Source organism: Talpa europaea (genome assembly GCF_964194135.1).
Source record: "Talpa europaea genome assembly, chromosome: 1".
In the NCBI taxonomy this organism is placed as follows: domain Eukaryota; kingdom Metazoa; phylum Chordata; class Mammalia; order Eulipotyphla; family Talpidae; genus Talpa; species Talpa europaea.
Window position 1 is genome coordinate 46,331,820 of NC_140073.1, and position 27,325 is coordinate 46,359,144.

At 40.6% G+C, this 27,325-nt stretch overlaps 1 protein-coding gene across 1 annotated transcript in view; it reads right to left on the reverse strand.

The window, feature by feature from the left end:
• Positions 1–27,325, reverse strand: part of C2CD3 (C2 domain containing 3 centriole elongation regulator) — a gene marked incomplete at both ends in the record, with an annotated part of 107,652 nt that overhangs the window by 13,274 nt on the left and 67,053 nt on the right. Inside the window, 7 exons of the mRNA XM_084242013.1 lie at positions 3,004–3,925; positions 6,801–7,021; positions 9,812–9,973; positions 13,673–13,806; positions 15,414–15,619; positions 19,924–19,988; positions 22,527–22,665. Coding sequence (XP_084098139.1) covers positions 3,004–3,925; positions 6,801–7,021; positions 9,812–9,973; positions 13,673–13,806; positions 15,414–15,619; positions 19,924–19,988; positions 22,527–22,665 — 1,849 coding nt within the window. The remainder of the gene's footprint in view (positions 1–3,003; positions 3,926–6,800; positions 7,022–9,811; positions 9,974–13,672; positions 13,807–15,413; positions 15,620–19,923; positions 19,989–22,526; positions 22,666–27,325) is intronic.

A 27,325-nucleotide genomic window follows, 5' to 3' on the forward strand; every position in this document is an offset into this window, starting at 1 on the left:
CTGCTGGCCAAAGACTGATCCTTTAGAAGTCTGACAGGGTGGGGTGGAAGGTGGGTCGCTCCAGTTCAGGCTTGAGGGAGATTTTTTAGGCAGGAGGGAGATACCTGCATTGAAGGTAGGCTTGTCTTCCTGATTGTTCTCTGCTCACATCCAGGATTAAGTGGGGTCTGATGAGGGGTTGTTCATGGGGGGCAGAGGGAGGCCATCTGTCTGGATGCAAGTCCCCCAGAAGACAGGTACTGTATCTTGTGGTTTCCTATTTCCTCTGGAGGTACCCAGTAGTACCTTGAGAACATCATGTTCCATAATCTTTGTTCAATCAAAACAATGATTCAGTTTGGGGAAGTGGGAGGGGAGGGGAGACAAGGGGGGTGGGAGGTTGGACTAATCTGATATTGCAGTTTTCTGTTTCAGTTCAATAAGCTCAGTATTATTCTAAAGATGATAAATAGGTATATCAATGTTTTTCCATGCCAGACTTTGAACTCCAAGAGGGCAGAGGTAATTTCTTTTTCATAGCCATATTCCTGTCACCTGGCCTAGGACCTGGGTAGGTGCTCAACAGATGCCTACTGAATGAATGGAAGGCATCACTTCTCTGAATTTCCTATAGAGAAGTGGGCATGGAATTGGAGATACTGAAGGAGAGAACTGCTTTGCTGTAAGCCTTCCTCAGAGACCCCAGTAGGTAGGGCCTACTTTTGTTGCTGCTCTGACCATTGCTCTGCCAGCCAGTCAGTTGATGCTGTGAGGCGTTGCTGCGTCTGAAGCAACGAAGCTCCCCTTCTCAGTCTATCACCTCCTGCCATTCTAAGAGTGCTGCTTGCTCCAACCTAAACCTCATCACTCATTAGATGGATACTTCAGCAAAGTTCATTTTCTTGAGCCTGTTTCTTCACCTGTAAACCACATATAATAGTACCTTTGGAGGCTTAATGAGCTTATTATGTCAGCGCTCAGAACAGTGCCTGGCACACGATGTGTACTCATGAATGCCAGCTAGCCTTGCCTCCCTGCGTAATGGGAAAAAGTTGCCTGTTTTTGCTGCCCTCATGCATAAGTTTGCCTTCTATTCCCACGTCTGCACAGTCGTAAAGCTATAGTTAGTGAACACACACCAGCCCATTTTCTACTGGACCTGTCTTGGTGTCAGAGCACTGACCAGCACTCCCTGGCTCTCAGCTCCCACACCACACCACCTCTTTCCAGCTCTTCCCTCCCCACCCAACCCTCTCTGGTTCCTTGTGAGTCTCTTGTACTGCTTGTGTACCATCACACAGAGCTCCCTCTTGGATGCAGGGTTCTCCTTCCCATGCTCTCCCTGCTGCCCTTATCTATTTCCAGACACCTGCCTTTAGAGCAGATTCATCCTGGGTGTCTTACGGGCATGTGTCCAAACTGGAAAGCTGGGCCTTCCACCCAGACCAGCTTTATATGCTGCTCCTTATGTAGTAAATGACATCATACACCTAGTAACTTACATCTACTTCCTTTTCTGTTCCCTGCTCTGCCTTCTCTAATTCTCTCAAATCTACCCCCTTCCTCTTCATCACATAACAGTCGAAGCTTCAGGTGAGACTTTGATCATCTTTTATTTTTAATGCAAGTTTTCTACCTGGTTGTAGGGTAAGGTAAAAAGTATCAGGCTTTTCTGACCTCCTGCCATTAGGATAGATGACGGAATCCTGACAGAACCCTGAATGCATGCCTGATGGCAGACACCTGGAACAGGGTGTGGGCACCTGAAGTGGGTACACCTGGGCTGAGTGACTGAGTTTAGAAGGGCGGAAGCCAAGAACGAACAGAAGCTGAGAAGCAGAACCACGAGAAAATGCCGGAGAGCCCAGCTAGAGTGAAGACTTGCTGGGGGCTGGGAGGCCTGCCAGCCTCCCGGCCCCCCAGCACCCCTGCCTGCCATATGCCTGGTAAATCTAAATAAAAGACCTGCAAAAGCCACCGAGGGCTCCAGGACTCCTCCTTTACCTGGTCTGCTGGATCATAGAAAACCTGCTCCGTGGCCTGTCCTGCCCCTACACTGGTCTCCTCTTAACACCTTTAACAAGGTACTGTTAGATCTTTCTAATGTGTAAGTCTGACCATTTCACTCTTGCTTACCAGCTAGAATTTACTGAATGCTATGTATTATGCACCATGCCAGGGAGTTTATATAATTAATTTAATTTTCACAATAACCCAGTAAGCGTTGTACCATCATTATCTTCATTTTAAAGATCAGGAAGCTGAACTGTAATTTGCCTACAGTGTGGAGGCCAAGCACCTTAGCCAGGCATAAAAAGCCTTTAAGATCAGGCCTGGTCTTACCTCTCACCCTCCTACCTAGCCCTGGCTCTAAACACAGTGAACTGCTACCTACAGATCATTTCAGTGGTGTCTGCTTTCCCTCCCCTCGGCAACATCAGTTGCCTTTAAGAAAATACAAAAACAAGTCGCTCTAACTCTGAGCTTTAGTTTCTTTACATGCAAAATAGAAACGATGATACTGACCATACAGGCTTGTGATGATTAAATGAAAAATGTATGTAAAGTGCCTGACATACTGTAAATGCTTAGTAATCAATGAATAATCAATGCACTGGAAATCAGTGCTAGTTATCTTCTTCCCCCCACCCCCTTCTACACCTTCCACTTCTATTTCGACTGAGATAATGGGCTCAACATTACACCCAGAGCCTTGTCTCCAGGTGTAAAATATCTGATAGATTAATCAGATAAATCAGTTTAAGCTAGGCTGATGAATGTGCTACCAGTGCCTCAAACCAGTGTAAAGCATTATGCTTCAGAGGGCTGGATAAAAAGCAGATTCATAGAACCTGGTAAGTGCAGACAAGTCTTTAGAAATAAGGGTCTTCTTGTGCTACTCAGTGAATTCCATGAGGGTAGCAATTGCTCATGCTCACACTTACCCATGCTGGCCTAAGCACCAGAATCCAAAATGCCTAGTGATGGCTTAAAGTGCTACTTGTGGGAAACACCAAAGGATACAGAAGGAAGCTCTGCCTTGTAGGCACCTGAGATCCAGACGTTACCTGCTTCTTCTTCATGTCAGGGGAGCTGATGGGTGACTCCATATGGTTTTCCTGTCTGCTCTGAGAGCCTAAGCGTAGAGGAAAATTCTTGAAGCTATCAGCAGAGTCACTCAGCTCACTGGAGACAGCTTCATTTTCAGTCTGAGCCTCTGGCTCTGGTTCCTTGTCCTGATCTGCATTTGGTGAGGTCCACTCAACAAAGGTGTTGCTCTGTTGGGTCCCGGGGGGTGTCAGGGGTGGAATTTGCTGAGGGTCTGCTGAGGCAGAATCTCTAACCCTGGCCTTAGCGGCTTCAACTGTACAAGGAACAAGACTTTGGCTAGCAGAATCCTGACCATGCAGGTAGGCGTTAGCAGCCCTTTCTAAGCTGGACAGAAAGCTACTTCTGACCTCATGTTCCTGTCTGGGGCAAGACTCTGGAGGACAAGAGGTGCCTTCCCTCTGAACCTCATCAGGCTGAAGGTTGATAATCTCACTTGTGTCTGACACAAAACTGGACCAAGGGCTAGTTTTGTCTGTCACAGTGGTGATCTCGTTGAGGGTCCTAGGCTCTATGATGGCTTCTTCATAGTCCTCATCACTGTAGGCTGGCCCTGCCTCGGGGTCCTCACTGCTCTGCACCCTTGCAATGGGTACTGTGTGCTCCAGGGCCTCATGGAGCATTGCTCTTTCATCTGCAGTTTCCTCAAGAGTAGGGGGAGGTGGGGAGCTTGTGCTCTTATCTGGAGCTCTTGCCAATGGCAGGTCTGGAGCTGTGCTTGGTTCTTGCATGGCTTCTGTGTCCTGAGCATCTGGGGGGGTAGTGACTTTTCTGCTTCTATTCCTGGCTCGGTGAGAATTCAAAGATGCTTGAGAATTCCTGGTGACAGTCTGCAGATCTGAACAGCAACAGATATCAGCAACAGATATTACTACAAGGTAGGGTCATAGACCACTCAACTTTCCCACACTAACCTCTAGTTTCAGATGTATTCTTGCAATCAGACTTTGAACAATGATCTTAAAAGATAGTTAGTCACTCCCAAGAATCAGTAAAACTATAATCAACGCAGTATAATTTCTAGCACTTTATTCTAATATCAGAGGACCAAAATCTAATCTAGTCATAGTTGAGGTTACATCTGTGGAAATGTTTTCAGAGACTATCTGCTCTTGCTCAGGAATCCTTGGGAGCTGGGAGTCCTGGCGGGCATGTTCATGCTTCCATTTACTTCAGAAATTACCTATATTAAAAACCAAAATGAGAATCCACTTATTTACCTATTTGATCACAGTTATTAGTACTATCTATTTTAGAAAATAAAAGCAAGGGAATATCTATCACCCCGAATGATAAGGCAGGGAAAGCTTACAGAGAAAATAGAAGCAGTGGTGTGTTAGAGCAGAGGCTTTGGAGCTGTCCGGTCTTGGGTTCAAATCTCTGCAGTCACTTTGTGGTCATCAGCAAACTATCCCCTCTTAGTCTGTTTATCTTTCAAAAAATGACTACCACCACTGTTCTACAGGGTTATGTTAAAGAATTCATAGATAATCAAGCATACATAGTGTGGCACGTATATAAGCATTTAATAAACGGAAGCCACTAACCTCAAATTGTTTTGGGGATGAAAAGGTAGAGAATAAATTCATAAATAGGCCTAGAGAATGATATATGTTTGCATTAGGAGAGGATGAAGTTTGAAGTTAGGAGGTAAATTTGGTTTCTGGGAGCTAGGGGCCACGTCTTCCTCACAGCACCTAACGGAGTGCTCAGCCTACTGGAAGGTGTGGTGGAGTTTAATACTCTAATATTTTTAGGTCTCAAAGGGGAAGCGAGTAGATGCATGAAAATGGAACATCCCTACCTCCAAAGAGGGACAGGGATCAGGAAGCAGACTGACTCAATATTGCTTCTTTGGCCTGAACTACTGTTCTTAGAGAAGTCTTTCTGCTTTATACAAACTAGCCAGTCCATCCATTAAGACCCCGTTCTAATGCATCTCCTCCAGGAGGTCTTCCCAGATGTACCAGCTGCATGGATGGCTATATGGCTTTGTCTACCAGGAAGCACTTAAGAACATGCTATGTATAACTGTCAGTCTGTCTGTTTCTCTTACCAGATTGTGGCCTTCTCAAAGGCAGGGACCACATGTCTACTCATGTTGCATTTTCAGCAAATGACCCGGTACATAGATGTGGCATAAATGAAACCCTATACTCAGTGATTCATTTTCAAGCTTCACTTGTGTAAACGGCTTCTTCAAAAATGACTGAGACATGATGGGGGGAGAGCTTTTAGAAACTAGTTTCGTCTTTCCCTTTCAAAATCTATGCTCTCCTTGTGAAAATCAATTTTCATTGTCATCCCCTTGTTTTTTCTGGATAAAGACTGAACTCCTAAGCTTGGCTTCAAGGCCCACCAACTTCAATCCCTCCATTCTATTCTCTCTCCTCTTTTAATATTCCCCTTTAAAAAGATCCCCTATTTTCTCTCACCTCTACTCCAAATAAACCTCCCTTTGTTTTGATCCTACATTTTCTTTCTGAGGACCAGTTTCTTCCGTTGACTACAGACTGTATGTCTGATGAAAGCAGAGACAATGCCTGTCTTGATGAAAGCAGAGACAATGCCTGTCTTGTCCACCACTCTATGCCCCTGGAACTAGTAACAGAATAGCGCTGGCATAGTTGGTGCTCAATAAATAGCTGATGGACTAGTTTTAAGGTAGTGGAAGCCAAATACATAGTATACCTCTGGAGCCCTGTTGGTAACCTTCCAGAAGAAGGTAGGAAGAAGGTTTGTACCTATTATCAATCATGGCTTTTGACCCTTTAAAGAGAGACAACTAAACTTAGTCATCCCTGTATAGAAGCTACACATTTAACCTGAGCAAAAATGATACCAAGTGAGGGTGCAGATCGAGTTGATTTCTCAGTATTCTTCACTGTGTGTCTGATAGAGATGGCCAGATCTGAATCCTGGATGGAATAGAACCCAATAGGATGGAATAGAACCCAAGAATCTGTATTTCAAAATAAGTACCCCAAGTGATTTTTGTGCTCAGGTAAGTTTGGAAAATATCTGTTCTAGAGTGGTCTCAGGGCTACCTAATAGAATTACCTGGACAGTCATGAAAAATACTGATGCCTGAATCCTGATGCAACAAAGTATGGTATATGGATTTTTAAAAGCTCCTTCAATGATTCTAAAATCCAGCCAAATGAGAACCATCATCTTTAAGGTTTTTTTCAAGGGATGGATTATGGACCACCAACATTCAGAATCATCTGGGGTGCTTGCTACAAATGCAGACTTCTGGGCTCTGAGAATTAGTTGTTCATTATGTTTGTAGTTGATTATTTTTTCTGAAAATAGAGTGGCACAAGTTCAAGAACTGCTACTGAAGAAGTAATCAATCTACCACTGTCTCTTTTGGTTGGGTAACTGAAGCATAAGAAAGGAAAGGGTATGCACAGAGTCAAACAGTAAGCCCATGTCAGAAACCCACTCAAACACCTAACCAGGTCTCCTGCCTCTCAGTCCAACACTCTTCCCACTGCCTGCATCTCTATGCTTTGCTTCTACATCTTTTCTTTCATAAGGAAGACAACAGAGAAAGAAAAAAAGGAAGAAGTGAAAGAAAAAATAAGGAAGATGGGGAAGCTGTTGGTTTCTATTTGTCAGTGGAGTTTGTCTGAGGGCAGACATTCAAAGCTTTTTGAACGGGTACCCAGAAATCATAACTCCTCAACCAGAGGGGCCTTGAGCCATACCTGAGATTAAAGAGCTGACTTGCAATACTAGGTTACTGGATTTCTCCAGGATGCACTGACTCTCAGGGTCTAGGCTGCTGACTCCTGGCCCCAGATGATCCTTATGGCTCTCGTGGCTTTGCAAGATGGAAGTGTGAGTCTGAGGACTGAAGGGAAGTAAAGGCTTGTTGAGTTTCTGGCTGAAGTACCGCTGCATCTGGTCTAGCTCATTCAGATTCCTCCTGTAAAAAAAGAAGAGGACACAAAGGTTATTCACTGGGATTAGAAACATTTTTTTTTTTTTTTTAAAGATTTATCTATACAAGAACCAGGGTATAGGCCAAATGCGTGGGAGGGTGAGAGGATTCACCAGAGACAGAGTGGGGAACAGAACAGGCAGACTGACGAAATACACTGCTGAGGGGAGCAGTGGGCAAGACAGGAGAGGTCTGCTGCACCGGTCGCTGGCCGGCCGGGATCTAACCGGCGCTGCAGAGGCTGCGGACAGCTTCACAGTGCGGCACTCAACCGCCTGCACCACCAGGGGAGACCCTAGAAACATTTTTTATATTCCCCTGACATAATTTTTCACTTGGTCTGTTAATACTAAGGGCCCCACTCCAACCCACCGATTCATCCCTTTACCTCTCTGACTATAATCCCACTGCTGGGGACATCTTTCCACTGCTTCTGTCTGGCTAATGTGATTCCCCTGGCCTAACACTGACCATGGCTACCTCATAACTGTTCCTAATCCTTCAAACAAGTGCCCTCTTTAGCAAGCCTTCTCTGACCCTGGTTAAGGCTTCCTTCTCTGAGCACTGAAGTTGTTTCTGTATTCTTCAATCACATCACTTGTTTGTTTCATACCGATTTCCCTTGATGTGCTGTGAGCTCTGTGCTAATTCCTTTATATCTACTGCACCCAAGATAGAGCTTGATACAAAATAAATGAATGTGAATGCTTAACAGACATGAACAAATGACTTTAAAAAAAAATCTGTTAAAAAAATGCTTTAATGGAGCCACCATCATTCTTAACACTCTCCAATTAGAAATCACACCAACCACTACCATCTTCATTTGCATAGGATTTTACATTTCATGCTTTTTTAATTCCCAGTCAACCAGATGAGATCAGTAATTAATGTTTTACAAATGAGGCATGTGAAGGCCAGAGGATTTAAGTTCTGTTCAGGGTAAGCAGTAGTAGGTAGTAAGAGTGAGTATGTGCTATCCAGGATTTGGGACTCCAAGTCTTTTTTCAGGATAACAGGTGGGCTCTGTCCCAACTGGGCTCATTCCTGCCTCACTTTTGCATTTTGGAACCTGAGTTCAAACTACTCCCTGCTCCATCCCTATTCTATTCGACTTAAAAGGTGCAGCTCATATTTCTCCTTTTCCAAGTCCATCACCTCAAATCACTGGCCAAATTCTCCTTTACATTCCTTCACTTTCGGCATGCCCATCAACTCTGTGTTAGACTGTCCCTTTATTTTCTCATTATGTGTTAGTTTAGTTTTCCTAATTAGGCTATGAGCATCTGGTACTATTAGAAAATAATATCAAATGTCTCCACTTCTCTGGTACACTCAATGTGCCTGGAAAAACTGGCATAAAACAGACAGTAAGTACCTGTGAAGTGAACTGAAAGTCTTTCTATCCTTTTCTTAGGGACAGGCTGTGTGTCCTATGGATAAATCCAAATTAAATAAAAGGACAATGCTGAACCTTATTCTACCACTAGAAGTCATGGTGCTTATCAAGTCACAATGTATTTATGTAAGATGTTAGAGCTTGTGCTGCATCAATAAACACCTGTAGTAGGAATATGAAAACAAGTATAAACTTGCAGCTTTGAAAAATATGCAGACCCTTCTGGCATATCAGTGGCCCTGGATGTAGAACCTACTAATTACAATTTTCTTATCTGCAATCCTCACAGGATTATTGTGACCCAAAATAAAACACTATTTTATGGCTCTGGAAACCAAGGAAGTAATGTAAAATTGGCATTATCTTGTTTTATCTTCATATGATAGAAAATTCCTCTAGGGCAACAATTCTTAAAACTTAGTTTTAGGAATGAAATCATCAGGGTCACCTGAGAACTTTGTTAGAGATGGAAATTCTCAGGCCCCATCCTGATTCTGAAGCCAAGTTCTTTTCTCTGTACCACAACCTCCTACGAGATAATCCAGGGCTGAGCTAAATGGTCTATAATGACCCTTTCAAGTGTCACAATACTCTTGTGGTTCAGATGCTAACTAATCTAAGAAAAGGACAGGGAAGCACTAATAGGATAGATGCAGGTCTGGAAGAATCCCAGTAATTGCGAGGATAAAGATGGTGAACAAGATAAAGTTTTGTAAATTGTAAAGCAGATGTGAGGTTGAGTAGATGTGATGGTGATTATTATTACATTTGGTGAGCATTCTAAATCCACTTGTATTTAGGGCCTCCCCGGTGGCGCAAAGGTTGAGCGCTGGGTTGCGAAGCTGCCTGCAGCCTCTGCGGCACAGGTTCGATCCCCGGCTGCTCCCGGACCACTGGAGGAGGGTCCCACATGGCGCGCAGACCTCTCCTGCCGCCCGCTGCTCCCCTCAGCAGTGTATTTCATCACTCTGCCTGTTCTGTTCCCCGCTCTGGCTCTGGTGAATTCTCTCACCCTCCCATGCTTCTGACTGTACCCAGTGCATGTATAAACAAAGCAAACAAATAAAAAACAAAACATAACAGAACAAAACAAAAAAACATGCCTCTATAAAAAAAATAAATAAATCCACTTGTATTTATAGGTGGATTAGTAATAGGGATCCCTGAAGGTAGGGGAGACCCCAAGACATCATTCATCTATGAAGAATCCTACAAGACTCCAGGGTCCAATTTGATCCTAAAATGCACAGATTTCCCTACACTAAACCTCCCAGAGTGTTGGCAGCTGATGGGAAAGCAGTATTGCACATTGCCATTGTCCATTCCCCTGTGCTCCACTATGATTTCCTGTGTCTTTTCTCAGCAGAGAGCCTTACCTGAGCGAAGTCAGAATGGAAGTCTGGGAAGACAAAGGTGATGGGGTCAGTTTGTCCTCACTTAGCAAGACTGCCTCTCCCTGTTGCAGGGATTCATGAAATCGACGGATATTCTGCACATGTTCTTCATGGCGTGATGCCTGGCTTCTTGCAGCAGTGCTTCTGTCAGGAGTAAATGGGAGCAAAATAAATTCCCAATAATCACAAATCACCCTCCTGAAATGGTACTGTAAATTGATTTTCACTACCACAGTTCTGGCTTCATCGACATTGCTTGAATTACAACTCTCTCCCAATAATCTTGCCTTCAGTCTTACTCATTGCCTTTTAATAAATTTGATACATATATAGCCTTGAGTGATTTTTTAAAAACAGATCTGAAATAACAAAAACAACAATAGCAGTATTTATGGAGTCCTGACTATGTGCCAAGCAATGTTGTAAGCATTCAACGTGTACTAACCTATTTATTCAGCGTCATTCCTTTATAGTTTTGGCTCCTTTGTGAATCTATTGAACAAATCTCAAATTCCTTACCTTGGTATTCAAGAACTTGACTCCACCAATATTCTGACTTTTTAAAAAAATAAGTCAGAGTTAATTCACATATCATCATTCATTCATTTAAAAGTGTACAAGTCATTTTTTTTTAGTATATTCAGAGTTGTGCAGCCATCACCACACTTTTAGAACAGTCATTAACTGAAAAAAAAAAAAAAAACCCACCCCACACCCATTAGCAATCACTCCACTTCCTTCTCAGTGCCCACTCAAATCTCCCACTCCTAGGCAATCACTAATCTATTTTGTCTCTGTAAGTTTATCTAATTTGGATTTGTCACATAAATGAAGTTATACAATATGGTGTTTTTGACTGGCTTCTTCCATTTAGCCTAATGTTTTCAAATACTTCATCCATGTTGTAGCATGTTTCAGTACTTCACTCTTTTTATGCCTGAGTAATATTCCATTTTTTTAAATCCACAGATCAGCTGATGGGTATTTGCGTTGTTTGTATTTTTTGATTATTAGGAGTGATACTGTTAGGGGGAAAAGGATGTCCTAAAGCTAATTCCATACAGGCTTTGTGGACTCCACCCCCACCCCAGGCCAAAGCCAAAGACACTGGGAACTCCAAATCCCATCACCACCAAAGGGAAGGTGGCTGGGACCTGAGGGTGGGGTTAAGCAGCCAGGTTGGTATAAAGCCAGACACAGACACTTGGGCTTTGGGGGAATCCCCATTTTGGCTCTCCGCCAGCTCGCAGCCGTCCGGCCAGCTCTGAGAGTGACTTTGGGTTTCCAGGTCGTCGGATCGGGTAGGATGCATTAAAGACTTTATTTCCCTATTTTCTCCCTGAGTTGTACATTTTCCTTATTTCCTTTTCCCTTGTAAATAAACCTTTTATTAACCTTTTGTGTGTGCCTGTAGTGGAGTATTCATAAGTCCCTTTTAAGCGCGCGGGTGAGGACCCACAGCCAGGAACCCGTTTAATATCGGGGCTGCTCTACAACAATACAGTGACAAACATTAATATATAAGTTTTTGTGTGGACATGTTTTCAGTTCTCTTGGGTATATACCTGCTGCACCCCCCCCTGCAGTGACCCTCAGGGCTAATGGCTGTTGCCATGGTCCCTGAGGTCCGGCGTGGGCAAGGAACCATGCGCGCAGGGGGAGAACAGCAAACTCCCTAAGATGCAGAGAAGCCGAATGCCTGTCAAGAAATAATGACCACCAGAAGCTGCCACAAAGATGATTAAAAGAAATGCTGACCACCTGGAACCTTATCTCGCTTTCTCAAGGCCCACAAACTTTATTCTGCTACAACTGTCTTTCTAAAATCTTTCCTTTTTCTGGTCATTGATTGCTAATTAAAAAACATACATAATTTAATAATTAGGCTAATGCAAATGAAACATTACTAAACACTGTTATAATAGAATTGTTAGTTTAATAATCTTTCTATTATGTGCTTAACTTTAGTACCTTTGATATTAACTGCATTATAAAATAAATTCACCCATGATAATTATGAGTAAAAATGATAGTGCAACTAGAAAATAATTATATAAAACAGTAGAAAGAATTTATAGCCTGTCCAATTAGGAATGAGGCTAGGTCCAGATGTAACTTCGAACATAAATCACTGCCCTGTCAATTAAGCTAAGTCTATGAGCAAACTGATCTCTTTGATGTTCACTGTTCCTATGCTTTTAGAAAAACATATATATACTGACCACTAGCTTAATAAAAGCGCACTCAGATTTACACTCTCTCTTGAAGTGTGTCTGTTTGTCATTTCTTTAGCCAAATCCCTGACCACCCTGCGCAGTCTCTCAACCCTGAGATGGCCTCATCGTCTACTGCTGTGCTGGTCTGCGGCATATACCTAAGAGTAGAATTGCTGGATTATCTGGTTAACCTTTTAAGAAACTGTCAGACTGTTTGCTGAAACAACAGTAACATTTTACAATCCCACCAGCCATATCTGAGTGTTCCAGTTTCTCCACATCCTCCGTAATAATTGTGATATTTGCCTTTCTGATTATAGCCAATCCTAGTGGGTGTGAAGTGATATCTCATGGTTTTCATTTACATTTTCCTGATGAATAATAGGTATCTATTCATGTGCTTATGGTCCATCTAAGGAAACCATTACCACAACATCAAGATAATGAACACACACCCATTATCCCCAAGTTTCCTCCTATTCTTTGTAATTCCTTCTTCCTTCCATCTTTATTCATCATGCCTTGAGCCTAGGCAGACATTGATTTTTTTCTGTCATTATAGATTAGTGATTTTATACAAATAATATACTTTTCTTTGTCCAACTTCTCTTTGTACAATTATTCACTTTGTGGTATATCAATACTTCATTTCTTTTTATTTTTGAGTAGTATTCCATTATATTAATAAACAATTTGGTTAGCTTTGTCTGGATTAGAATATGACATTTTCATGAGCCTCTTTTGTAGTGGGAACAGGCACATATCTATGTGGATTAAAAAAAAGGTACTAAACTTTTAACTTTAACAATTACTAAACAGTATATTTCTATCCTTACATCAGTACTTTCATCCTCTTTCTATGGTTCACTTATTGACTATAATCAAAGAAACTGAGAAATTATCTAAACTGGGAGATAGGATTTGACTGAAACATAGGCTCCCTTTCTGTAGAGGATAGAGGATCTCTTGGTGTAGAAAGCTATATGGCACTGAAATAGGCTAAGTAGCATTAGAGAGTGTTTTTCTTGGAATAAAAGGACTACTCAGTAACTGCTGCTGTAGAAGTGCCTGCTGATAGGAAAGATCCCTTCTGTTCTCCCTGAGGAGGAGAGAAAGACATGAAAGACTTGTGGAGGTCATATGGACCTGGGGTCTGGAAGGGATTCAGGTGGAAAGAAGCTTTCTTGTTCTTAGATCATGCTCTTCCACAGCAATAACCTAATATCCACATGCATGTCCACATATGCACATATGCGTGGTTTGGAGGAAAGGTTGGGCCAGTTGCTTTGCACAAAATAACCTGGTAAAATGGTTTGGGAGATGAAAGATCTTATGTTTGTCACATAGCTGATGACTGATTTTAGGGATAAAGATTAAAGGCCTTTGAGGACAAGAGTGTTTCTTACACTAAAGCCATCCTTTTGATAGCAATGAAAGCTCTAGTTCTTATCTTATAAAAAATTTGTTTACTGAAGATCTTGTAGTTCCTAAAGGTTGTGACAGAAGATTAACAAGTTCTTTCCTGTGTCTAGTATCTTTTTCTAATAAAGAAAAGAGAAATGACTAGTCAGTTTGTACATTTCCATTTTTTGATTCCATTTCTCCCCCTCATCATGAAATCACTCACCTCCCAGGAGAGGAGAAATCCAGCTCCTTTGAAGAGGTGTGGACAAGTTTTTCTGGGGTTTGTCTTGCAATACAACTGGGGATTGCTGCATATACATCAGAGGCTGGGAAGGAAAAGGGATTGTATATCGGGATCTGTAGAAGTAGTGAGAAAAATTGTATACTTGTCATCATGAGTCCTTTTGAACAGAGCAGAGCATCAATAAATTTGCAGTATATTCATTGTATGTATGTGTATAAACATAATTCATTGAATATTTTCTATGTATTCAACACTGTACCGAGAAATTTACATGTTATTTTCTCATTGAAACTTCACAATTACCTTATGAGATAGGACTATTAGACCCATTTTACAGACTATATAATATTAGATTGCTTTTTAGTTGCTGTCTCTATACTTATACTCTTGCACCTCTGGTTAGTTAGTTTGTTTATTTATTTATACACAAAAGAACTCCGGTACAGGTTAGAAGTGTGGGAGGGTGAGAGAATTCACCAGAGACAGAGTGGGGAGCAGAACAGGCAGACGGACTAAAGACACTGCTGAGGGGAGCAGCGGGCGAGGCAGGGGAGGTCTGCTGCGCCATGTGGGTTTCTCCCTGGCTGGCTGGGAATTGAACCCATGCTGCAGAGGCTGCAGATAGCTTCATAGCACGGCACTCAACCCGCTGTGCCATCAGGGAGGCTCAATCTAATTAGTTTCTTAATTCCTGGTTAGACATCATCTTATATTTACATGTGAGGATAATTTGGTTGTGATACCTCTTTTCTCCCGACTACCAGGATTGAATTGATGGAAAAGACCTTTCCATACAGGGGCCATTTAACTTTTTGTCATTTTCTCTTGCATTTGTTCTTTCAGTATTTTTTTTTTTTAATTTTTTTAAAAGATTTACTTATTTATATAAGAACTGGGGTACATGTGAGAGGCAGGGGAGGGTGAGAGAATTCATCAGAGAGAGCAGGGAGCAGAACAGAGAGACAGACTGAAGATACTGCTGAGGGGAGCAGCAGGCGAGGCAGGAGAGGTCTGCCGTGCCATGTTGGTTTCTCCCTGGTCAGCCAGGAATCGAACCCGAGCAGCAGAGGCTGCGGACAGCTTCACAGCGCAGGGCTCAACCCGCTGTGCCACCAGAGAGGCCACATTCAGTATTTCTTGATGCTCATGCTAGCAGGCCTTGAGGCAGGCATGTGATATAAAGACAGGAATAACACATAATTTTTGTCTTGACAGATATTCCCTCTCTTAGTCAGTCTAAAAGATTCTCCTTTCCTTTGGAGTTAAACTACTTGTAAGAGTTGTCCATATATATTATATTGTCAATTCCCCCTGTCCCATCTCGCTTCATTTGCTAAAAGATAAAATAATAAAAGAAAAAAATTTAAAAAAAAATGAAAAATTTAAATGTAAGAGAATGAAAAAAATTTCAATTAATAGTCTTAGATTTCACATTGCAACATCTTATTTTTAGAAATTGAGATATAATTTATGTATTACAAAATTCACACTTGGAAAGTGTTCATTTCAGTGGTTTTTGGTATATTCAGAGTTGTGCACTATGTAATTCCACACCATTTTTCTCCCATGAACAGAAAGGTCATGGGAGAGTAGGAGATCATAAATACATGCGTTCTGTAAGTTGGGAAGTATCAAACACATGTAAAGGATCTTGCTACAAGCTACAAAGGTTTTCCTCAGTAGAACCCGACTGATCAGGGGATTGACTCAGGATACATACCAGTGATCCAGGGGTATCCAAGCCACGTCTTGCTTGCCTTTCTTCTTTGAAGTGCATCAAACTTTCCAAAGGGGAAATAGCAACTTTTATCTGTCCTTGACATTCTCCACTGAAGTCTGTGATGTTGTACCAACCACAAACAAACTGGAAGCCAGAGAGAAGTGGGGAGAGGTCTACTGAAGCAAAGCCAATCACCCTCTCCTCATCTGTGGGGAAAAGAGAAGAGCTGGGCAATGTGGTTGGGCACATAAATTCTAAATGAATTTAAGACATAGCTACAAGACCTAAACAATAAAGTATGTATAAAAAATGGCTGTATGTTTGAAGACATCAATGATAAAGATGCTTTTGGGGACTCGACTCCTACAATGAGGAAATAAAAGCAAAGACAAATAAGTGGGATAACTTCAAATTAACAAGCAGTGAAAGAAACAATACAGTATTAACAATACAGTGAAAAAAATATAAGCAAATAAAAAAGCATTCTCCTGAATGGGAGAAAATGTTAGCACATAACAAAACTGGCACAGAGTTAATATTCAAGAAACATAAAAAACTTACTCAATGTAACAGTAAATAAACAACCCAGTTAATAAATGGGCAGCAGATGTGGACAATTTAGCAAAAAGAATTATCTAGAAGGCCAATCGATACATGGAAAAATGCTTATCACTTTTTATAAGGGAGATTGCAGGTCACAATCACAATAAGATATCATCTCACACCCATGGAAATGATGCATATTGAAAAGATCCCCAACAATAAGCGCTGGAGAGGATGGGGAGAAAGAGGAACACTAATGGTAGGAATGTACACTGGTGGAGCCATTTTGATTAACCTGATTAACCTTAAAAAAACTGAAAGACCTTCACCCTTGCAATTACGAGGGATTTTCATTTTCTCATTTATACTTGTCTGTATTTTCCATATTTTCTATAACATATACATGTATTATATTTAAGAACAAAGGTGAGGCAGTTCTCTGCCCAAGACTGCCCATCTGTGTCTATGCAGGTGTCTCTCTTTTTCTCTCTCCTTTCCTGTTGAACCTGTCCTTTTAAAATGTTAAAAAAAAAAAAAAAAAAAAAAAAAAGAACAGAAGTGACACAAATTACAAAAGAAAGTCTAATAAGCACCTGGAAAACCAGTAGGGATCAGAAAATGATCCTGGCCTCGGGTTCTCCTATATATGGAAAGAGGGTTGCCCTTATTGACTGAGAAGGCCCTTCTGGGTTGGACAAGATACCAAGCAATGACCTTTGTTGACAGTCTTGTTACTTCTTGTTCTTATTTCTGGCATGAAAGTATCTGGAGACAGGCAGGTCTCTGTCACTCCAAATTCCAATTTTGAATAGGCTCCATTTCCTGCACTAAATATCGAAGGCTGAATGTACCAAACAGTGACATAATTCTCAGCTTTCAATTTGCTAACTTAATTAAGGAATGCAATTTTTAAAGAGGAGTGGTCATGCATTTCTCTTAATTTTTTGTGCATGCTGCTGGTGAGAGTGAACTTCTCACATACTGTCCAACATTTGTTTACAAAGCTTGCTTTTCTTTAGACTGAGACGTACTGGAAAGCTGAGACGAGGCAAGACATAACTTTTACGTTCCCTATACTCTCCACACCATCCCTGTAACAATAGCTTGTTCCATCACGAGGAACTTGATAAACATTACCGAAAGCAACCAGTGAACTGGCCGAAGTAGAGGGGGACAGGAGAGTCCTGTGCCACTATACTATACTGAGGTATGTTCCAGAAAATCTTTTGTGACAACCTAAGTCTGGGTTAGATTTCCCCTACCAGAGCACTCTGTTTTTGCCTGATCATACTCTACTGTAATTGTGTCCCCCACCAGAAAATAAGCTCCATAAAGTCAGAGACATGTCTGCCTTATTTTACCTTTGCATTTTTAGCACTTAGAATAGTGCCTGGCACGAGGAACTGAAATATTTATCAAATACAGCTTGGTTTGGTTTGAATAATTTTTGTAATAGGTTCATTAAGTCTACATGGAAAGGATAGGGTTGTAGGGAAAGAGGTATCTATATGTATGGAGATAGAGCAAGATGAATAGTGGTCAGCTTGGTCTAGGTATTTTCCTCATTTCCATTTACAACAGGATATGACACATACTAGGTATAATACACACATTGTAGGTAGGTATAATAAAAATACACAAAAACATTGATTCAAAAGAACACCTGTACCCCGATGTTTATTGCAGCACTATTTATAATATATAAAACCTGCAAACTACCCAAATGCCCAAAAATAGATGACTGGATCAAGAAGATGTGGTATATACACACAATGGAATACTATTCAGTAATCAAAAAAGATAAACTCATGCCATTTGCAGCAACATGGATGGAGCTAGAAGGAATGATGCTCAGTGAAATAAGTCAGAAGGAAAAAGAAAAATATTGAATGGTTTCACTTATAGGAGGAATATAGGGGAACCCAATAAGACATCAGGGGAAAAAATAATAACAATACAAAACATAACAAAACAAAAACAAAAACAAACGGACAATTATAAACCAGAGACATCCTGCAGGGGAGGAGGAGGGAGAGGGATTAGAGGGGGGAGGGAGGAGCACAGGGGACTGAGGTGATGGTGCACGGGTGCATTGGTGGAGGAAATTCTTTTTTTTTTTTAAACATTTAATTATTTATTTATACAAGCATTGGGTACAGTCAGAAGCGTGGGAGGGTGAGAGAAGGTGGAGGAAATTCTATGGGCACGACACCTGAGGAAAAAAAGGCAACCATTGCTTAAAAATGAAAAATGACTTAAAATATATATAAATAAAGTCCTATTTATTGAGCACCAATTATGTGCCAAAGACTTCCTATTTACATTTATTATTTCTAATTCACAAAATGCCTGTAGGGCAGGTATCGTTATCTTAATTTTATAAATAAGAAAACAAAGGTTCAAGGAGGTAAGATGATTTTTACCTCATGTCACATAATTTATAAATGGCAGAGTCAAGGTTTTAATCCAGGTCTGAATCAGACCAATGTTTATTATTTTTTTTCCTGTTAAGGTGGATTTTGATCTGAGGCAACCCTGGTCTGCATGGCCATCTTTGAAGTTCTTTAGAGAAAAGACTAGAAAGCAAGAGAGGAATGGGAAGCCAGGCTAAATACTGCATGAAGTCCTTGTGTTGGTTCAGAGAAAAGGGATTTAGGATCAGCTCCTGCTTCGTTTGAGACTGGGCAGGGGTGGGGCATACAGTAAGTGATCCAAGGCAGCAGCATGAGTGAAGTCATCAAGACCAGATCCCTAGCATTACTCCCAAATGGAGCACAGGTAAGTCATTTCCTTTACACCTTGACTACTCTCACTCTTTATTAGGGGTTGGCTCTGAAACTTAATTGGGGTTGGCTCTGAAACTTTATTGGGGTTGGCTCTGAAACTTAACCCCTGACAAAAACTGGTGCTGTAGATGACCCCAAACACCCAAAGGTTTGGAAACCCTTAGCAGTAATTTTAAAAGAACCAAATTTACAGGAGGATTTAGTGAGATAAAATTTTCTAAGAGCAGGAACTGTGAGATAGATGTATGTCCTTATCACCTCATTTTTCTGAGTTATACAATTTTACCAGGATGGCAAAGTGCAAACGGTAAAGACTATAAGAGCCAGTTAGAATAGGGCCCCAAAACGGGATCCATCAATTAATAGATATATGACCTCAGTCTAGTCACTTGTCTTGGGCTTCAGCTTTTACATCTATAAAACTGAACTAATTATATCTTTACCTTACAGGATTAGAGATATTTGTAAAGCTCCTAGCACACTGCCACTCACTAACAAAAACTGAGATGGTGTTAACAAAATATCAGTTCACTAAGAATCACTCATTTAATTCTCCTGAACTCCTATGAAGTAGGTATTATTATCATCATCCCTATTTTATAAAGAAGTCAAGTCATTCACTCACGGTTATGCTATTTATAAAGGGCAAAAGTGATATTTGAATTTAAAGAGTATGATTTCAGAGTCTCTGCTTTTAATTTTGTTGTATTATGCCTCTTAGTAAATGGTAGCTGATTAAACTAAGCTCAGGGACCATGAAGTCAGCATCTCTGCACTGGGGAGTTTTTTAAAACAAGGAAGGACAAGTTGTCAGACTCTAGTCTTGTGTAAAACCTGAAAATGCTGGGGTCTTGGTTTATAAGCCAACATCAACAGAAGGGAGAACAATCACTTGTGCTTAGCAGATTATACATTATGATTGTGGTGCTACAATTGGAAAGATTTAGATGTACTTGGATTTCTGCACTAGGCAGGTAGTGCAGTCAAACAAAATGGCTGGACTTCTAAGCATTTAAGTTACACAGAATGACCAGGCATTCTGTGGGATTTCCTCTAACATAAATGCATTTTCAGCATCAGTACTATGGTATCACTTGGTTAATAAAAGAATTCTCAAATTGTCAACAGGATGTGAACTTATTTTTATAATCACACAAATATTCACAGAACAGAGTTCATACCTCCTTTATGCCAAACTTTGAAGACCAGAGTTTGTTGTGAGTCCAGTAGAAGCTCTTTTGATAGCCTATTAAGAAAAACAATCATGAATTAACTGTATAGGAAGTTTGTATTGTATGAAACTTAGATTTAAAGAATACCTTGTAGTTTGCAAAGCACTTTGCTTTACTTTCCTTTCATCTTCAAGGTCAGTCACTATGATATACTTTAATTTTCACAGTTAAAATGAGGGGATAGAAGCTGAGAGAGGGGAAATAATTTGCCAAGTCCTGAAAATAGATTCCCCTAATGCAGTACTCCCTAGCCACTGCCCACACCCCTCATGGTAGCTGCCATTCCAATTCTTGTTTCTCAAGAAAAGTGAGAGATTGTGGAATAGGGTGTGTCAGTAAGTAATGCAACAGCTTTACTAGAGCTATTACGTATTCTTCTGATGTCATGGGAATGACAGAATGGTGAAAAGGGAGAAAAAGGATAAAAAAATATTGATTGAATGCTACCATGGTCAGGCATGGTGCCAAATATTTCATAGATATGTAACCTGCACAAACATTATGACACGGGCATTGTTCCTCCTGTTTCACAGATGATGAAGCAAGACGCAGAGAGGTGAAGTGCTTTGTTCAAGGTCACTTAAGAGTCATTAAATGACGGGTGTGGAATCTGAACCTTGTTTTGACCTACCAAACCTACACTGAAGAGGCAAGACACCAAAATGATAAAAGTGCTCAACTTAAATACCATATAAAGAAGTTGATGAGGAATTCACTGAGTACTTCTAAAACACATCAAGTGAATTACCTAGTTTTTTGTTACAAAGATTTGGGAAGTTCCAAACCAGGTACCATTGCTCCAGGTAGGCAAGATAAAGAACTAAAGAAAACCAAGAGACTCAATTTCCTTCCCCAGGCAATTGGGGAACTGAAGAGCTCCTACTTCAAGACCAATGAGAGGCTCTATGCTAAAGTGAAGCAAAACCATGTCAGAGATTTGAATCCCAGCTGGGAGTCAAAATATCTGCCTCTAGAAAAAAAAAAAAAAAAAAAAAAAACCCGCCTCTAATTCCAGCTCTGCTATATTACCTAAGTGATCCTGAGAACTCAGCTTCTTTGAGTCCCAGTTTTCTTACCTGTTAAATAAGATAATATCTACCTACAGAGTTGCCAGGAGGATCAAATAAAAATAATTTTGTGATAAGAGTTATAAACAGCACCGTTACTCATTTTTCTTTTAACATTGCCTCTGCTATCAACAGACTGTGTAACCTTCCTGGATGACAGAATCCTTGATTATAAAATAAGAGGCTAAAATTGGGAAACTCTTAAGGTTGCTTCATCAAGTTCACAAAGTTAGGTTCTGAGTGAACAAATCACCTTTACTCAGAAGCTCAGGTCTCTGGATGCCGGTCTTTTAAGGCTTATTTTATATTTTAAATAAAGTACCTTGTTACTGTGGCCAGACTTTGTATGATTTCCAGTAGCTTACCACAGCTAGAACTGAGTTCTCTCTCAAATTTCGAATCTGTGAACATGTGAGCAACTGCTGAGACTTATCTAGTATGTAAACATTATGAGAAAATTGCAGATCTGACACCATGTGGTAAGCTAGTGTTGGTGGACAAGAATTAAATTTCATGAAAAGTGATGCAATGTAAAGATAATATAACAGTAATTAGTAATAGATAATTTTTAATGATAAAACAGGCAATGGAAGAAAAGGAAGGGCAAGCTCTATACCCAGTAGCGGGCCTCTATCCTTGCTCCCATCTATAAGCCATACTTCAGCATGATTGGCAGGATTCCATCTCTGTTTTTTTTTTTGGATCTTCCAAAGGAGATCCAATGGTTGTTGTGTACCTACTATGTATGAGGTGATTTTCCTAAGTCATTTAACTGCAACTTTATATGTAATAACCCTGTAAAATTATCCCCACTTGGAATCCAAGGCTTAGAGGTGTAATATAACTTGTTCACACAACTAAATAGTAAATGTCAAGAGATGGCATTTGTGGAGGCCAAATCTCTCTAGGTCCAAACTTTCTACTGCACCAAAAAAATTTTCCAAGGATGCACAATCGATGGCCTATCCTGAGATGGCCATAGATAAAATTGTATGCATTGTATACATTTCACCTAGAAAACTTGTATACATTGTTTGAATTAGCTAATGTTCAAGTTGGCTAAATTATCTTTCTGAGCTCCACCAGCAACCTTTTTACTTCTCATGTAACATTACTGTAACACTACACATTCTACTGTAATTTTTCATGTGTATTTTTTCCCAAGTAGACCATGAACTCCACAATTGTAGGAACTGTCTTAATGATCTTTAATTTCCAATGCTTAAAACAGAGCACAGCATATAAAAGGCCTTCACTGAACTATAGTTTTGAGCTATACTGAGCAGAGTTTAACAAAAAACCCCATGACATAGCTTTTAAATCACTGTGAATTCCTAACCACTAGGATTATATAACTGCTTCATAAGAAAAGTATTTTCCAGGTTTGGTTAATATTATTGTATGGTCTCTTCCTTGCTCTGGGTTTGTCTCACAAAAAAAGGAGGAGATTTTGGAAGGCTGTTGGAAATCATAAAAAATACAAACCTTGTTTGCTGTTGGAAATTCCAGATGGGAGAATCTGTATTTTCAATCACTTTGGTGTAGACATGAGATGACTCATCAGCTGTTGCAAAGGATACACAACAACTGGGTACCGGTACTTTCCGCTCTGTCAAGGGGCTCCCTGAAATAGAACAGAATGGAGTGACTGTACTTTAGGATACCAAAGAGAGTGTGTTGGAAGCCTCCCATTATACAGGTATAAACCAGATCATTCCTAGTTCTCTCCCACTTTTGGATCTCTGCTCGAGACTTTCTCTGTATCTGAAATGTTTCCAGTGTCTTCTCTGCTACTGACACTGTCCTTTTAAAGATTTACTTCATAAATATCACCCAGTGAGAAATGACTTCTCAAATTTCCTTGTACTTTGTGGGATGATGGGAAATACTAGATGAGAGGCAAAAGACGAAACTGCAAAGTGCTCTGACTTAGGGAGTCAGATGATCAAGTATCAATTCTGCCATAAACGTTCTGTAGGACCTAGGCAAAGACTATCCAGGTTACAGTTTCTTCAAATAGGGCATACGATACTTGATATCTCCTAAGATATTATAAGGATCAGAAAGAAATAACAGTAGGTAACAGTTACATATTACTTATTGTGTGCCACTATTCTAAGTAATATACATGTATTAGCTCATTTAATCCTTACCACAACCCTACAAGGTTTTATTATTCCCATTCATTATATAGTTGGAAAAAACTGGGGTACAGAGAGCTTATACACACAATTATTAACTGAGAGTCAAATCCGAGCATTCCAGTGCTAAAACCAAGCTCGGCATCTCCTATATTGTCTCTACTACCAAGCCAATGAAAGGAAGACACAAAGTACTGCATTGATGTTAATTTTTATAATGTTGAAAAAACTCAGTTAAGTCATTTGTTCTCTCTTCAATGCAAAATTTTGGGTGACAACAGTGGATAGACTGAACTGTCTAACAAGATAACTACATGTGGCTGCTTGACTTTCAATTAATGAACATTAAGTAAGATTAAAAAAATTCAGTTCGTCAGTGGCATTAGATACATTTCAAGTACTCAACAGGCACATTAATGGCTACTATACTGGACAGTGAAGAATCAGAACATTTCCATCATAGTACAAAGCTCTTTTAGACAGTGCTGTGAAACAGAGACTATAAAAATTGACTCTATGTATCCCATAAGATCCCTTTCAGCTCTAAGGTGCTATGAATCTCAGGGTTATAGATGAAGGAAAGAGAAAAGAATATAAGGAAACAACTATGTCTTAAATATAACTTATATGATACAGAGGCACAAATTCTGTATGTGGATTTTTAACTATCCTCTTTCCAACTGTATAGTTCAAGGTTTCTCAAAATCCACAGTCCCACTCCAACTTATCAGTGAACTTAATCTTTAAGGCTTCACCCTGCACTTTTTCTATCTGGCTGCTTCTTTTAGTAATGACTAGTCCAAACACCTCAGGTTGTCCCTATGGACAGAAAACAATCTGATACGCAAATTCATACTCAGGAACCACTGATCTTACTTCTTTCCATACGCAATGTAACATTTAACAAATAGCCTTTACGAGTAGATTCTAGCCCCATCTACTCTGAGAAGCCTCTTTTGAGTCTCTAGGAAGAATCACTGAACTATATCTCCACTTAAACCTCTCTAGCCTGACCATTTTTGGCTTTGTTTTCTTCAACTAAAAGGATTCCTGTTAGAGTAGATCAATTCTTTTTAATGTTAGCACCAGAGTGACAATCATGCAGAAAAAAATAAACAATGAACTCTAGACTATGGAGGTTTCTGCATGTAGTTTATCTCAAAATTCATAAGGATTTTATATTACTTTCTCTAACACAGCCTTGTTTGTTTAAAAAGAAAAAATTTTGGGGGGGCCTCCCTGGTGCCACAGGGGTGAAAGACAGTGCTATTAACCTATCGCCAGCCACTGTGACATGAGTTCAATCCCTGGCTAGGGAGCCAATGCACATGGCATAGCAGACCTCTCCTGTTGGGCCCACTGCTTTCCGATCTGCCTGTTCTGCTCCTCACTGTGTCTTTGGTGAATCTTCTCGCCATACCCTCCTCCCTACCCTTCCCACCCCTCCCTGCCCTGCACCTCTGACCTACCTCCCAGTTCTTACATGCCAAAATAAATAAAATAAAAAAAAAATCAGTTGAGAAATTTGAGACCTAGTAAGGAAAGTGGAGAAAGAGTAAGAGAGTTAAGATTGAAAGAGAAATGAAAGCTGTGTCAGGGGGAGAGTCTGGTTTTGGAAACTCGCTCCAATCATTTTAAGCAGAGAGGAGTTAAATACAGAGGTACTTCAAGCTTTGGAAGGGCTAAAGGAGTGGGCTCTAGGCTAAGCTTTCAGGAGTGAACTATTAGATCTTTTCTGTTCAGAATACAATGCCAAATCTGTAGTCCATTGGTCAGATATCTTACCAACATTATCATAGGACTTCTGTGTACCCAGAGACCAAACTTTGGAGCAGAAAACTCAGTGTGAAAGGCAAATGTCCTCCGCCTCACATCTGTCTTTAGTTATATTGTGATGGCATATAATTATAGAGGCCAGTTTGTATCCTTGCTTTAGCTGCAAGAGAGTCTGGGAATGTAGCTGTTGACATTTAAATCTCTATATTAAAGAAATATAATATAGTAAAAGTAAGTAGGGGTGATTCAGTCCACATAAATACTGTATAATTGGGCCTCCCCGGTGGCGCAGCGGTTGAACGCTGGGTTGTGAAGCTGCCCTCAGCCTCTGCAGCGCCGGTTCGATCCCCGGCTGCTCCCCGGCCACCGGAGGAGGGTCCCACATGGCGTGCAGACATCTCCTGCCGCCCGCTGCTCCCCTCAGCAGTGTACTTCGGTCCTTCTGCCTGCTCAGCTCCCCGCTCTGGCTCTGGTGAATTCTCTCACCCTCCCGCGCTTCTGACTGTACCCAGTGCTTGTATAAATAAATAAATAAATCTTTAAAAAAAAAAATACTGTATAATTTCACTAAAATAAAACTTTTAAAGATAGCTTACTAGGTAAAGGTGCTATTGATTCTGGTCTATACATTTTACCTTAATGATGATAGGGTATTACATTATTAATTTTCATGAACTGCCATTTTATTGGAATCATTTTGTTTTGCTCTTTCAAGATGATGCTTAGTAAACTGGCTTTGCCATGTCATAACCAATGGTTTGTTTCATTTTGTTCCTTGTATACAATTGGTATCTGTAATCTTTAGGGCTTTTCAGATTCTAAAGCTTTCCTGCCTCCTGATTTAGCCTTTCTGCAGATCCTACTTTGTTGAAAATTTTTGCACATGCCTCAACTCCCTCCTTCCTCACAGCAATCACCAGATCCTACTTGTAAGGCTAGCATTTCTCTTCCTCCTCTTTAGTCCTGTTTTCTAAGACCTTCTTGCATAATCTCCACTCCCTTTTCTTATCACCAGTTTTTTTTTTTATTATTAATTATTACCAGTAAAAAGAACTAAAGTTGATGCCATCTGGCCTGGTTGTGTGCTCTGGCATTCTAGAAGCCATGAAATTAAATAACATGGCATGCCATTGCTAAGGGGAGCAGCGGGTGAGACAGGAGAGGTCTGTTGTGCCCTATGTGGGTTAGCTACCTGGCTGGGGATTGGTATTGAACTCAGGCTGTAGCAGAGATAGCGCTGAGTCTTAACCCCCGGGCCACTAAGGGGGTGCTCATAACTGATTTCTTTAAAATGTCATACATTCTCACAGCTAGGGAGAAATAATTTGCCCTTATGCTGGAAGCTCCACAGTATTCTATAGAAATCTGTGTCTGTGTTTCCTTCACTAAACTGAGTTTCTTAAATGTACAGAATAAGCATAAAGCCCTTACTAAAGGTTTGCAGATTCCCCACTGACCTTTGTCTACAGATGGTTGCCAGGGTTGGTGAAGAGAGAGAACTTGGCTTCTCTGCTTGCAGTATACACTAGCAGAGTACAGCGACAGGGAAGCTTAGAGAGAGAACAGCAGAAAGGACCCCATGGTTCTCCTGTATTCTACCGCTAATCTAGTGTGACCTGTTGGATCCTTCACTCTGGATCTCTGGGCATCAATTTTCTCATGTGCTCTCATATCACTTCCCACAAAAGATTCTGGATATATACCAATATTGCTCAGATCTCTCCTACTACTCTCCTGGTGTCCCCTATCCTCTCCCCATCCCCACCCATTTCGAGGTTTGTTATTTCTGAAGTTGCTATTTGCTAAAGGCTTTGACACAATACTATTTTGACTTTGAAAACTGTTCCCTACCCAGTCTTAAGCAGAAATACTACTTTCAGACAAACAGGCAGGTGATAAAGAAATTGGCTTGGGAGAGCAGTCTATCAGGTTTCCCTGCTCTCCCCCATTGGGTGGAAATTCAGTTGGGCCTGTTTACATTTTAGGAAAAGGTCAAGTTCTGAAATACTTTCGGAGGCAGTCCAGAAGAAAGCTGTTATGTCTCCCACAGGGTTGGGACACATATTGAGAGCAGTTAAAAAGAGGTAAACCAGCTTTACTTTCTGTTTTAAGAATGCTGAATCTCCCGTGTTTTACATGCATATGAAAAAAATTTTTATGCATCAAGAAGGGTATAATTGTTTCAATGAGATAAAATAACAACTCCTTATATTTGGATAATACCCTATAGATTACAAACTGTTTTGTTTACACACTAAATATGTGCTGATAATATCCCTGAAAATCCCAGGAGATAGGAGTCTCTCTGCCTATTTTACATTAAGCAACAAGGAACGGAGAGGTAAAGGGGCTTGCTCGTCACACACA